This window comes from Acartia tonsa, chromosome 1, assembly GCF_053477335.1.
Source record: "Acartia tonsa isolate MP-2025a chromosome 1, ASM5347733v1, whole genome shotgun sequence".
Lineage (NCBI taxonomy): Eukaryota > Metazoa > Arthropoda > Copepoda > Calanoida > Acartiidae > Acartia > Acartia tonsa.
The window spans coordinates 16558981-16573575 of record NC_137260.1 but is presented as its reverse complement, the minus strand read 5'-3'; the positions used below and the strand labels follow the sequence as shown (position 1 = coordinate 16573575).

At 30.8% G+C, this 14595-nt stretch overlaps 1 protein-coding gene across 1 annotated transcript in view; it reads right to left on the bottom strand.

Moving 5' to 3' along the window:
- LOC145313821 (uncharacterized) overlaps positions 1-14595 on the bottom strand; it is a 104028-nt gene that overhangs the window by 63165 nt on the left and 26268 nt on the right. The window contains exon 3 of the mRNA XM_080153461.1: positions 1442-1560. Within this exon, the coding sequence (XP_080009587.1) occupies positions 1442-1560 (119 nt within the window). The remainder of the gene's footprint in view (positions 1-1441; positions 1561-14595) is intronic.

Below are 14595 nucleotides of genomic sequence, written 5' to 3'. Positions count from 1 at the left end.
TAATAAAAACAATCTGTTTTATTGGTAAAAATGATAGTTTACAAATCTAAAAGTTCCAAAGACTAGTATCAAAACAAGGAATAGTTATTTCTTTCATCGTATTATAAACGGCTTTCCGCGGATATAGAATGTACAATTAAAAGATTAAAACCAGTTTTTTAGCCCCGAGGTGCCGAAGGCACGGGCTAAATAAACTGGTTTTAATCTTATTATTGTACATTTTTATCTTCGTAGAAAGCTGGATATAATCAATGCTAGACATAGTTTTTTCGTATTAATGAGAACCGGTTCCTATCCACCGGATTCGAATAAATACGAGAAAACAATTACCATTGAAAGCGCAGTAAAAACACACATGAAAGAAAAATAAACAATCCTATTTTATAAAGATAATAAGATTTTTGTTTGTTTGTTCGTTGAGATACCTATTACTAACCACTGGACCGATTTTAGGGTAACTTCACATAGGCCCCAGTGCAGTAGTATTAAGCTATTTTAATTTAAGTTTATGCCTAGGGAGGGATGCTAAAAAAATAACAGATAGGTAGATAATAAAATTAAAATGCCCAATCTGAATGGACTATTATTAAACAGCTACGCTACTTAAACGTGTCAATGAACTAAAATAAAAAATAAAATAGGATTTATAGTGAAACAGAATTTAAGGAGCATGATGTTATCAAGTTTAGGCTTATTTTAACCAGTTCAAACTACCCAGAAACTAGAGTTCAAACTACCCAGAAACTAGAGTTCAAACTACCCAGAAACTAGAGTTCAAACTACCCAGAAACTAGAGTTCAAACTACCCAGAAACTAGAGTTCAAACTACCCAGAAACTAGAGTTCAAACTACCCAGAAACTAGAGTTCAAACTACCCAGAAACTAGAGTTCAAACTACCCAGAAACTAGAGTTCAAACTACCCAGAAACTAGGTACCTTATTTTTACCAAATAAACAATCCAAAACTAATGCGATTTCCTTTTTTAAACATAACAACAAGTTGATAGTTTAGCTCAGGGATCTTTGGTGATAAGACAATGCCAGGTCGAATAATTGATGTGTATCTCATTCTCCAATGATAACAAACAAAATTAATAAAGGGGGAGGTAGGATGTGATAAAATCCCGTAAATGTATGAGTTTTAAGAATTTAAAATAAAAGTAGAGCTCTAAAATTTGGAATGGCAGTTGCTTTATTGGGGTATAAGGTGGATATGTACTATATTGTACTATATTAGAGAAACTGCCATACAAATTTTAGAGTTCTAATCATATTTTAAAGCCTTAAAACTCACACATTTACGGAAATTTAGCACAACCTGCCTCCCCCGTTTGTTAAATTGTGATTGGTTGGTTCTAAACTAATAGTGTCATTTTGTTTATTTGGGATATGTATATCAAATTATCGTCCATTGTCTTATCCTGCATAATCATTGACCTACCTTTATAGAATCCTTGGGTAGATTCCCCCTCCTTCGTCTGGGTATGCTCCTCCTGGGTGTCTCCTCACTGCTGGAATGATCATCTGTACTGGAGCTTGGGTACCTCTCCCGCTCACCATCTGAAATAGTGTTCTTGTTAATTTGGAACCAGATACAAGTTGTACATAGTAGTAGTTATTTAGCGCATCGCATTATAGACAGCATTTTTATTTTTAATCTATAGAAAATTGTCTGTACTACGATGCTATACATGATTTTCAGTATGGCTGAGAATCGGTTCTAATCCAATGAATTATAATCGAGGCCATACTGGAAAAATTCTATGATTATTTTTACTTTAACCTGTACTTTTGTGTACTCTAGAGTACATTTATAATACATTGAAGTACAAATATCAGGGAGGTAGAGGGCAATTGCGATAAAAATAATTTACGACCCTTTGATTTCCCCAATGATTAATATTATGCGCAAATTTTACATTAGATAATTAGGGTTAAGACTAAATTAACGTACATTTGCCTATCCTTTGATAAATAGTCACACATAAATGATTACTATATTCTCATAATATTGGTTTTAGTAGAGTACGTATATATTGGCCTTAAAAGGAAGCTCTGAAACTTTTACATAAATGTTGAACAAAATTATCTTAGCAGAGAGAATAAAGAGAGAAAAATGAGAAGAAAAAAAGAAAATAAAATACAACTTTAGATTGACCTTTTTACATTAGTAGCATTATTGAAAACATCATAGATTTTAAGGTTTAAGATAATAAAATATTACTTAATTCAAATACATTAATTGTTATTTATCTTCGCATCTTATTCTAGACAGCTTTTCGCTGATATTAAAATGAAAAATAAAAATGAATTTATTTCAACATTCTTGGTAAATTGTCTGTAATACGATGCTATATATGATTTTTCAGTGTGGCTAAGATATTAGCACAGAAGTTTCTTCAACAATTGATTGCCAGTTGCCTAAGATTTTAAAATTATTTCTCTAGACTCCAATTTTCTATATATGCTTGTTATAGACGATTAACAGTATGGCATTTGAGATGACAACTAGTGTTATCTGCTATTTCTAACTAGTAGATGCGACCCTAGCATATAGAAGCTCTGAATTCAAAGCGTATAGGGGAAAGAAATAGTCTAAAACCATGCCAGAATTTATGTGAAGCCTTAATTGTAAGACTAAATTTACATTAATGATATGTAAGGTAAATAATTCGCTAAAAATTATATTCTTTTTTTAACCTACATATGAATTTCTAAAATGTGTCAATTAATAAGGAGGATCCAGCCAAGTTACTGAACATTAGTTGTGACGGGCTTACGAACAGATTTCCCCAGCTATAGATTAGCTACACTACTATCCGCACAGGTAAACAAAAGTCCAATCAAACGCCCCACTGATTAATCTTTATTTCCCAACTTTCTTAATAGAATACAGCCAATTTACTGAATATACGGTGTGACGAACTTACGGACAGAATACCCTAATTATACAGTAGCTCCGCTACTATCCGCACAGGTAAACAAAAGTGCAATCAAACGCCCCACTGATTAATCTATATTTCCCAACTTCCTGTGGAAAATAATTAACTTTCAATTATTGTAAAAGGCGTGAAACAAGGAGGTCAATTTTTAAACATAAAACTAATAAGTTAACAGGTTATTTTTTTAAGGACTAGCCTCTCATTAACACATTAACTGTTTTACTGAGTCATAAAACTATAAACTATACTGGTCTAAAATGTTATACTCTCACAAACTCTCATTCGTTGGCTATAAAACATTAGGTGGCTTTTGTCAAATCTTAATTGGGTTATACAAACTAGCAGATTTAAGTCTTTTAGACTAGTTATTTAAAACTACAAAAGGGGTATTTTAACAAGGGTGTATTGTAATTTATCGTCGATGGTTTTTACTTTAAGATTTAAAAAGTTCATAATTTAGAGTATTTTAAATACTTTGATCTTAAAATGCTTTAAAATATCAATGATATCAAACACATGAGTCAAGATTAGTGATTTATTTACAATACCTACAAAACTGTATCAAAATTATAGATAATTGGGTAGCTATTGCAAAGTTTTTCTGAGACAAAAATATCCTTTTTTAAAACAATATGAATTAAGTTAAAATGGGTAATTTGGAACATATTATAAGTGTCCACTATTTTAATGGTGTACTGGTTTAATACAATAATCATTATTAATACCAATTATTGCAAAATTTATTAAAGTAGGCGTGATTCCCATTATCAATATTAATAAACAGCAGAAAATCAGTCTACTGTTGTGTTTTTTTGGTGTTATAGTCTTTAGAAAGAGCCTTTGTTGAATTATGTGAATGTTAGTGTTTACCGAAGCTACTCTATAATTTATTTTGTACATATAAAAAGTGGAAAGTTTTTATGTACGTAGCATAAGATTTCGAAAACCTAATAATTTCACCATTTTAAGTAAGATTCACATTACAGAGCTCTAACTGCACTAGTGTTTTATGCTTGTTATTGCAGCGCTACTTGTGCACATGATTGTTCTTGGTTTATTGTACACTGGAAGTGAACAAACACGTTCTTGTTAATTCATTTCATTTTTTGTTTGCAGATTCACTTAACTTTATGTAATATATTTAGTGTTTATGTGACACAACAGAAATGTAGGTCCACGAATAGTGCAGCTAGAACAAGTAACAATATTAGGATAAAAAAATCAGTAGAGTATTTTGCAGAAAAAAATTGACAACATTTTAAATTATAATATCAAGATAATTTATCAAAAAAGTGCCTTAAAGCATCATTTTCAATGGGGTTATAGCACTTACACATCCAGCAAATTTACAGTTGATGTATTTTTGGCAAAATGTTTTCTTCCTTTTTTTCATGCCATAAATACATCCAACACTGGCAAAAATACTTCCAATGTTTTTATACATATGTCAAAAATACATCTGACACTGGCATTTACACATCCATACTTTTTCAATTATATGTCATAAATACATCCAACACTGGCAAATATACATCTAGATTACTTTATAAGAATATTTATTTACAATTAATTAGATTTTGTACAGTATGTATAGGTTTTTAATTTTTTGTCCAATTTTAGTTACTCTCCCCCTATTTACTTCCCTTTTTCTCAAGATGCTCCCTACAAAACTTCAATACTTCTTTCCTTTTCAGTTATAACAACAAAATGAACAACTTGGAGTTATATTGAATTATTGTTCTTTATTAGGTTTAGCTTTAAGCATGCCAGTGTCGGATGTATTTATGACATATAATTGAAAAAGTATGGATGTGTAAATGCCAGTGTCGGATGTATTTTTGACATATGTATGAAAATATTGGATGTATTTTTGCCAGTGTTGGATGTATTTATGACATGAGAATCGATTTTACTGTCACTTATACAGTAAAAATTCAGTTTGTCATAAATACATCCATTGCACTGGCGAAAACACATCCACTGTAAATTTGCTGGATGTGTAAATGGCAGTCCCCCTTTTCAATGTATGTACTTTTTTTGCTATTTTATCATTACATTTTAGCTCAAAAAAAGGAGCACTTTTTATAATAGAATGAAAAAAGGGCGAATTTAGGGGAAAATTCATTAATATTAATAGGTGTACAATGTTTGTAAAAGATTTAAGCATTAAGGGTAATAAAAGTGCTCAAATATTGGAATCGGTGTAAAAAAAAACTTTATATGATTCAAATTAAATAAATCAATTAAATTTCAATCTACAATTCTTTATTCTCCCAATATTTACCAACAGATTTCCACACTTCAAATTGAATGGGAAGAAGTTTAATATATCTTTCATTGTACTACCCCTGTGTATCCCTAGGGGTGAAGAGAAATTTTGTATTATTGTTGTGTTGAAGCTAAGAATATTTGCTTAACTATCCCCAAGTGAACTGTACACCTTTCTTTAGGATTAGATTGAATATTCGAAATGAGAAGACATTGGGCCTTTTATTACACTAGTCTCCAAAGTTTTATTACAGCATTTTCTTTGGCTCAACAACTTTGAGGACTTTTATTGAACTTTGAATGGTTGGTTCATTGAGTTCAATGTCCAAATTTTTTAACCACTAAATGTAATCTATATGTTTGTTTCATCAGCATTCACACGAAATTGAATTTCTTAGTTGTAGAGTATGATTGACGTTTGAAATTTTGTGTGTAGATTCCCATTGCCATAGAAGTATAAAAAGCATTAGAAGTTAGACTGCTTTTTGAATGTTTTTACGTCTGTTTTTTTTCTGCCGTACTTTGAACTTAATTGTCATTGTTTAATTAGGTTTTAATTCTGACCTAACCCTAACTATATTCCAAGGTTATATTCTAACATGTTATGTTTAGTGTTCTATTACATTATTGTTATATATGTTATAGCAAGGATACAGGGATAAGGTAATGTGTAATAATGTACCACAAATATTACAAGATTCAAATTTCAAAACTGTCGTAAAAATTTTAACTTTTACATTTGCATAATCAGTCAAAAATAACATGTTGTTTCCTAGGGAAGAGTATTGGAGGTCATGATTTCACCCCAAGATATTAATAAAGCTTCCCTGAAAAGAACAACCCATTTCGACCAGCAAATAATCTAAAAAACCTTTCATCTTTATATCTTCGAATAGTTCCAAAAAAAATTCAATATTTTAAACAATACATTTTGACCCCAAAATGACGATCCCTTTTCTCCCTGGTTGAAATGTATAGATGTACTTACATGTAGGTACTAGAACAATTAAATAAACAATTCTTAATGTTAAACAGTCATAAAGTGGGAATACTTTCTTAGTTGTTCATAAAATGTCAAAAATACATATAGAATATTACAGAAAAGATTAAATCAATTTCCAGCATGGCTTTGAGAACGAAAAATATCCAAATGGATTAGAACCGGTTCTCAGTCATACTGAAAAATCTTATATAGCAACGTATCAAAGACAATTTTCCAAGAATATTAAAATAAAAATAAAAAGATTAATATCAGTTTTGTTAGCCTGATACTTCGGCTAATAAAACCGATTCAAAATACTTCCATACATACCTACGTAACTTTTAATTTTTAAATGAGCCTTATTTATCAAATTAAGAATTTTATTTTTCTACAACAACGTCTAAGCCTCTAATCTAACATAAACCAAAATTAATCTTTAGGTTACATTTTTTTACCTAACTTGTTGAATTTCAATCGTGGAACTTTTAAGATTATTTTTTTTGCAGCTTTTGGCTACTTTTCATATTTTCTCCATTGTATCAACACTTGTATTGTAAAAGGGGAAGGAGTTTTAAGCTCCTATCAGGTGCATCTATATAATAAGTATGTATATGCCTGCATATTATTCAGAAAGAGATAAGACAACCGCGGCTATTTTAATTTTTGATTGCACGACCTTTGTCTAATAGTTTTTAACTGTGCATGGAAATGAGTTGCTGCTGTTTATGAGCAAAGGCATTCCCCATACTTTTTGCCATATACTTGGCATACTAGAAATCACACATATAAGATAGGATGATAATTTTTAATAGTCGATTGCCCTATCCCTCAACCCCTGCTTATTCACCTTGTTAAAACTAAGTAAGAGCTGTGCTTTAAGTTAAAGGGGAATTTTTGATGGCAACTGTCATCTATGTATAAGCAGAAAAGAATGGGACATTTTTACATCTTATGTATGGACGGGCGTTTAAAGGGGGTGGGTATTTTGCACAAGAACATTTGTGTATCAAATAAAGCGGAGCTTTTCAAAATATAACAGTACAGGACAAATTGAAATTTAAATATCATTATTTTTAGAAAATGGAAAAAGAAAAGGAAGAAACATTTAAGTAAAAAGAAAAGGAGAGAGCAAAAGTAAAAAGAAAACTGGAGGTAAACAAATAAAGGGAATGGAAGAAAGAATAAGGAAAGAAGTGAGACCGACAAGAACGCATAATTTTTAGAGTAGCTGCGCTTCTAGAAAAAGAAGGGGATTATTCAGAATTAAGGGGAGGAGCTTTTCATCTTACTAATACTGCGGATTTACAATGTTTTTGTTTCGGAGAAGTAACTTTATTCCTTTTAACACAAGCACAAAAACGCCCATAATACGCAGCTAGGTCCACGAACTCATTTCACTTTACTCAGAGAGGGGACAATTCCTACACTTTAATAATATATACAGCTCATTTAATAACAAATTATAAAAAAAAACTTAACACTAGGGGGGGGGGGACATAACCAGTAAGGTATGAAAACTAAGGAATAGACGCCAAGTCCTTTAGTAGACCATGTTGATTTCGTGTACCTAACCATAAAAATGTTACTACACTCTTTTCACTCCTTTAAAGAAAATTTACACACAAAAAGCACGCACACACGTTTAGACACATGATGCACGATAGAAAAGGAAGGAGGTTGATGTGTTAACTCGTAAACAGAGTTTTTTTTGCTTAGGGGGGGGGGGGGGGTTGGTACCTTCAGACACTTATGCCAGTCAAGAAATATAAAGAAAATATAAGAAAGCTCTACCTTATTCAATAAAGGTACTAAGGTTTAAGAGAAGGGGGCTGGGGAGCTTTACTATCCTTTTTTATGATGGTGTGGGGGGGGGGGGGTATTATTAAAAATCTAGGTGATTTTTCTATAGGTATCTTTACTTGAAAAGTTAAAAATAAGTAGCTTATATGAAAACTAACATAGAAACACACATACTATAACATTTATAAAGGGGTAAACACAGCTCAGTGATTACGGTGTTAGTCAACAAAGCTCCCCCCCCCCCCCATTTTCCTGGCATTATTTTGCATTTCCAACATGTGTGCAGGTTAAGTAAAGAAAAGAGTTTTTAAACCCAACTATAAACACATTTTTATAAGCGTAAACTTACATCATAAGTTTTAAGTAGCGTATCTTTTCCACAACTTACTTTGTCCGAATGAACTAGCTACACAATTTCTAGGTATATGAGATAGACTTCTTAAATTTCTTGTGCAATTTTTCAAAACCAAAGATTTTTTTCTTCATTCTTAAGGAAATGGATGTCTTTTTGGGAAATAATAGTTGTTTATTGCATCGTATTATAGACAGCTTTCCGAGGATAATAAAATGAAAAATGATTAAAACCATTTTTGTTAGCTCCAAGGGACCGAAGCCCGAGGCTAGCAAAACTGGTAAAATTTTATAATTTTTATTATAATATCGTGGAAAATTGTCTGTCATACAATGCTATACATGATTTTTCAGCACAGCTGAGAACCGGTTCTAATCCAGCGGATCTGAAACGGTTTTGAAGCCATAATTAAATATTTTTAAGAAGATTCTCCTGACCAGAATATATAACTCCATTTGTCAGTCTTACTGTTATTTCAGTAAATAATCTATTGAATGTTATCATCCTTGTTTAATGTTTTTTTTTATCTTTTTCTGCATATTCACAAATCTAAAACTTTTAATTGGTTATAAAGAAGTTCATTTCTTTTCATTTTAATAATCTTAAAATTTGTACTTATTTAACTATCTTTATTTAGAAAATAGTCTATAAAGGTGCAAAACGACTGTGACACCTATAACAAAGTGTTACTTTTTAGTTGTTTATAATGGAACTGTACAGTTTTGTGACCTACCTACTAATTTGTGTTTTTTTTAAGAAATGTACATTTTTTTCTTTTTAAATAGTACCTCAAACTGTAGAAACTAAAGAATGCGAACACCTGTGCTTTCCCTACAAGTGCCAGTTCAACATAGCGCCATGTTATTTTTTTAAATAACTTGAAAATAAAAAAAACGGGGTATTTTTTGAACCACTTGTGGGGCCCTAATTTTGATGGCGTATAGCTGCGGGACCCTAACCATGCGGGGCTACCCAGTGCACAAAAAATGAGAGGAAAGTTTCTGTGGTGGATAAGGCACTTTAAAAGAAACCGCCAAAAACACCACTTTAATTTTTCGGCCATTCAAGAAGAAAACATTTTTATTAATAAACTGCAATTTTGAACAAAAAATAATAGCGTTAAACAAGTTATTTTGAGGTGTCATTTCCCTGTCGACATGTCAATCTCTAGAATGGATATAGAATACGTGGATATATTGACTGGGGAAAAATCGTCGTCAATTTGGGTTGCAACTTTCCTCATCATTTAATGGTCAGTTCGTTCATCCTGAAGGAGGGAAGAGGATTTGTTAAAGGTGATAGATGTTGGGTATCGTTATTTTAGCAAGCTGAGGGCATCACTATATCAAAGTACATAGAAATATGGTGCAACATCCAAGTAATAATAAATCCATTGTTTTTACTGACTGTACGAGAATGTTACTTTGAAGTCAAGAAGGAAAAAAATCCCATATTTGAAACTGAAACATCCAAAATATCTCCCCTTAAATTACTTATCATATTATACAAAGTATTTTATGTTCATTGCGGTTATAATATCTTAAATCATTCAGTTTAGGGAAGCTTTATATTGGTCCTTGGATTATTAGTGATGCTTTTATATTTTTATATTTTATGTCTTGAAATGGTTTAGTGCTATTTTTCCATCCCCTTCAAATATAGGGTATCTGAATACAAAACACAGCTGCTCGTTTAAAAAATTTAAATAAGGTTAGGCAAGCCCTGTAGGAAAAAGATCTACAAAGGAAGGATCGGGTCCAATTGCATGATAAGGGAATCTACCATTCAAAATATTCCTCTTTCTCTCTCTTGTCTAATTTTAGATTCTCTTCTTTTCATCTTTTACGAATGTGTGTGTGTGCGTTTGTGTTTTGAGTTTGACGCAATTTTTTTTTGACAAAATAATTTTTTGATTTCATACTGTCACAAGAACTTCACAAAACCTTTCCAACTTAAAAATCAAATATATTGGCAAGTTTTTTTGGCTATTTTTTTCAGTAATAGTAAATGCAAAAAGTGAGCAACCACCCCCCCCCCCCCTTCCATTATCCCAATATTCATTAACAAGGGATAAGACAATGACCGATAATTGATGCACTTTCCATACAATGTTACATAAAATAACCCCTTTTTATAGATTAAACTTGAAACGTGTGGACAATCAACTTAATGTCCCAACCAATCAAAATTCATTAAAAGTCCCCAAAGTTGTTAAGCCAATGAATAAGAAGGCAACAAAAGGTCCGAAAATGTTTGGGGCGATGCCACTAGATCTTTTAAAAAGTCTACCAACGTATGTTTGAATAAAAAGTCACACATACAGTCGTATGAGAATTTTGATTTATGTTGGAGTTTTCATCCCTAAAGGAATATTTTATGAGACCATCACTCCAATAAAGGATATGGAGAGATTCTCTGAATATTTTTTTGAAGTACTACGGATAATTCAGGAAGCGAATAACCTTTTAGTTTTAAAAGTTCTTCTGTGCGTCTGTGAGTATGCTCACTTCAGGGAGGAAAACAATTTTCTTAGCTAAAAAGGAATTTCTTTCTCATTTTTCGTGAATATTCCCATGACCAAGGAGCGGGCATGCGATTATTCTTTGCTCATGAGATTTTCTATGATTATGATTATCTATGCTGCTAACAAATATAGATGTATAAAATTATTCAATAGTTCTGTCCTGTCTGCCTGTTCTGTTACTTATGTGGGTAGGTATGTTGTTTTTATTCTTTTTCAAACTAATTTTATGGTTACATATCCGCCTTTAAAACTAAATCTACTTCTTATTATTCCAGTTCACTACATGTACTTTTTCACATTTTTTTTCAAAGTTAAGATTGTAAAGTACTTATTTATAAAAAAAATTGAAAAGGATATTTACATTAATAGAATTCTACCTTTTTAGCTAGATATCTTAAGAGATAATTTGTTGAACACCACCAATTATGATAAATTTAACCATTCTGTAGATTTATATTTTTAGAGGAAAAATTTGGACAACCATGGTGTATACAACTCATAAACAAAAATACCCAAAGTTTTTCACGCAACCAATGAGATATTGTGAAAAACATTGGGTACCAAAACAAGTAAAAGTCCATTGTCCCCTTGCATAATGTTATAAACACTAGGTAACTATAACTTGTCTGATTATATTATGTCACATAAATACAATTAAAATTTGCTGGTACATCAAGTTAAAACTGAAAGAACTCTGTTTTATTCTGTAACCCTATCATACAATACAGTAAAAGTTTCATTTTTAATGAGGGAATATTTTTCAGTGTTTTTGCCATACCACCAAAATTGTTTTATGGCAAAAAGTAGTAAGGATTTTTTTGTTGATTAAGATCTTCAAGTTTGGATAGGTATGAATAGGTCCTGGGATAGTTTTAGGCTATTTCTCAACTCCCTTCCTCTTCAAATAGAGAGCCTCTAAATCCTGCGGGCGTATCCACTTGTAAATGCTGAAGTAATACATTGTAAGTTCAGCTGTAAGTATGTCTAGTAAGAACTTACAGGTTTTAAGCTATTAAGCTTAAATGAATTACTAATGACAAAACAGTTTTAAAGATGTTTTTAACCTATTTTTGAATATGGGGTCAAAAATATACTAGGACACCTATAGAATCAGACTGCAGAGCCCAAATTTGAATTAAGTCCCCGATAAACTTTTTTGGGGGGATTTAAAAATTAATTTTAGTGTTGCTGTAGGCATTTTGACCAGAGCAAAAGCTCTTTTTTTACTTCGGGTAATATTGTGGCTTACAGAACATTTTTATATAATTCACTTTATATTGATACAATAAAAAAAACATTACTCTGTTCATTGGAAATAATTTTTTTTCCAAAACAATTAATTTCATTGAAATCAAAGTAAGGAACAAAAACAAGATTAAAATTAATAAAAATCCCTGTATATCTTTTGCTATTTAAAAAAATTAAATTTTTTGCCAACTCATTCAAATACCATGACTTATTTTAAAAGCATAAGAATATAAAATGGACAATATTACCTAAAATTACTTAGAATGGGGGATGTTTTGAAATAGGGAATTGCCTTTCCATTTTTAAACATTGTGCCTAATTGAAATCAACCCTTTAAATTTATCTTAATATTAACTAACCTAGAATATCTTAATTGGCCTTTCAAAAAGAGTATGATATAGTATTTGTTCTTTAGATTGGATACCTATCATTTTAAACCCCAAAATTTATAAAGTAAGTTTTTTATTTAAATCTAACTTTTCAATCTGATATGTTATAAACATAAATAAACACACACACACACACACACACACACAGACACACATAAATATAGATATTATATATATATAAATATTAAATACATCAAAATATGAATAAGCATTGCATTCAAGCATTTCCCGTTACTCATCATATTATCTATTTATCTCTCTCTCTCTCTTTTCCTTTCTTTCTCTTTCTATTTCCTTACTTTTCTATATCTCTTTCATTCATTATACAAAAGTGCTTAGTGCATAGCAAAAAATTTCATTCAAAAGCTAAAAAGTTTCTATTTAACCCTTTTCTGATACTTCCAGTCTATTAGTAACCTTACTAAATTTAAAAAGTGTTGCGCTACTTTTAGAAAGTATTCATGGTCACCCTTGTTTTTTAACTAATCCTAACATGTTAAGACATTATAATTATATGTACATTAACTCATATAAAAATTGGCTGATAATAAGTGTTCTAAAAATCAAGTATACGGTACCTACCTAATGTAAAAGGGTTGTTCTATGAAAAAGATTTGATTCTGTGATTTTATACTTATACTTTTAATCCTTTCTTTTTAAATCCTTCAACAAGTACTATGCAATGCTTTGAAACATACCTTAGTCCTTAACATCCCAAATGATGATACTACTTCTGTAGATTACTATAATTGGCTGAAGCGTTAGGACACTCAACTGAAGAAATTTTTTTTTTTTTTAAGTCTACAAATTAGTACAGCAAACGAATAAAAAAACGGTATTATAAAATTTTGGGATCAGTGTATTTTAAACAGCACAATGTCCCTTCCCTACATGATATAAAAAAATAAGGCTCATAAATTAATCTTGAGTAGACATATCTCTATCCTCCAAGCTAAAGTCAGAGTTTGAATGAATTGCAAGACTGTAAAAGTATATAATTATTGGAGAAAATATATTCATGTAGAGTGATGGCTGCAAGCTAAAAAAGTGTTCACACAATACAAAACAAAAAGAATTGTCAGAAAATAGCAGAATTTTCAAAATATGCTACCATGGCTTGATACTATTTTGATTCTAAAATTTCTTCAGTTTTCAACAATTTTCTCTCAAATTAAATTATATCTTTTTGACTCAAACAAGCTTAATTTAATCAACAAAAATACTGGAAATAGCAGAAATGTTAGGAGCAAAAGCATAATTTCTATTTCTATTATGTTTATAAATCTACATCCCTTTATTCCTCTCCTACAAGTCAGAATTCTAAGAATCCTTGCTATCAAAAAAATTTTCTACAGTTTTATATGCACAGTCAACAAAATCTATGTAGAGAACCTTTTTGACCCGTGTTTCATATAGAATAACTAGGATCATAATTCAGTAATGAAAGGCATGCAAAATAGTTGTAAATTAAGAATTCTTTTGCCATAAAAAGTCAATAAAAATTAGCGTAGCAACACTTAGCTGACGAAAGATTTTTAAAAAGAACATTTTACTGTCAGACAGTTTGAATAGAGAAAAATTTTGTTATGTTCGGTAGCAAGAATGACTGTAATTTCCTTGTTTATTAATAAATAAAAATATCTTTGTAATTGTATTAAAAAGTCTCAGGTGCTTGATTATGATTAAAAATGCCTTTATACTAGACTTATTTCATAAAAGGTAAAAAAGATCGATAGTTTAACTAAAAAGGGAAAAGGCTTGGAAAGAGGTGGGAGGGGGAGAAATTCTACTAAAAATTCATATATTCTAAGCCTTTTTATCATGTCCACCCATATAAGGTAAACTTTTTAAGCGCATCAGATTTGAATTGTATAATTACAGTGATTGCTTAGTCTTGTTGGGCACTACGGACAGACAGGCTAATCATTTATATTGTCATGCCTGTATTTTATTAGGAGCGTAGCAGCTATAACATTCTGTTTTCAATCCATTGGAAATTATTATTGAAATAAAAAGGGGTCTAAAGAAACGATTAATTGATATACACCCCCAATGATTATGAACAAAATTAACATTTCTATTAAAATAAA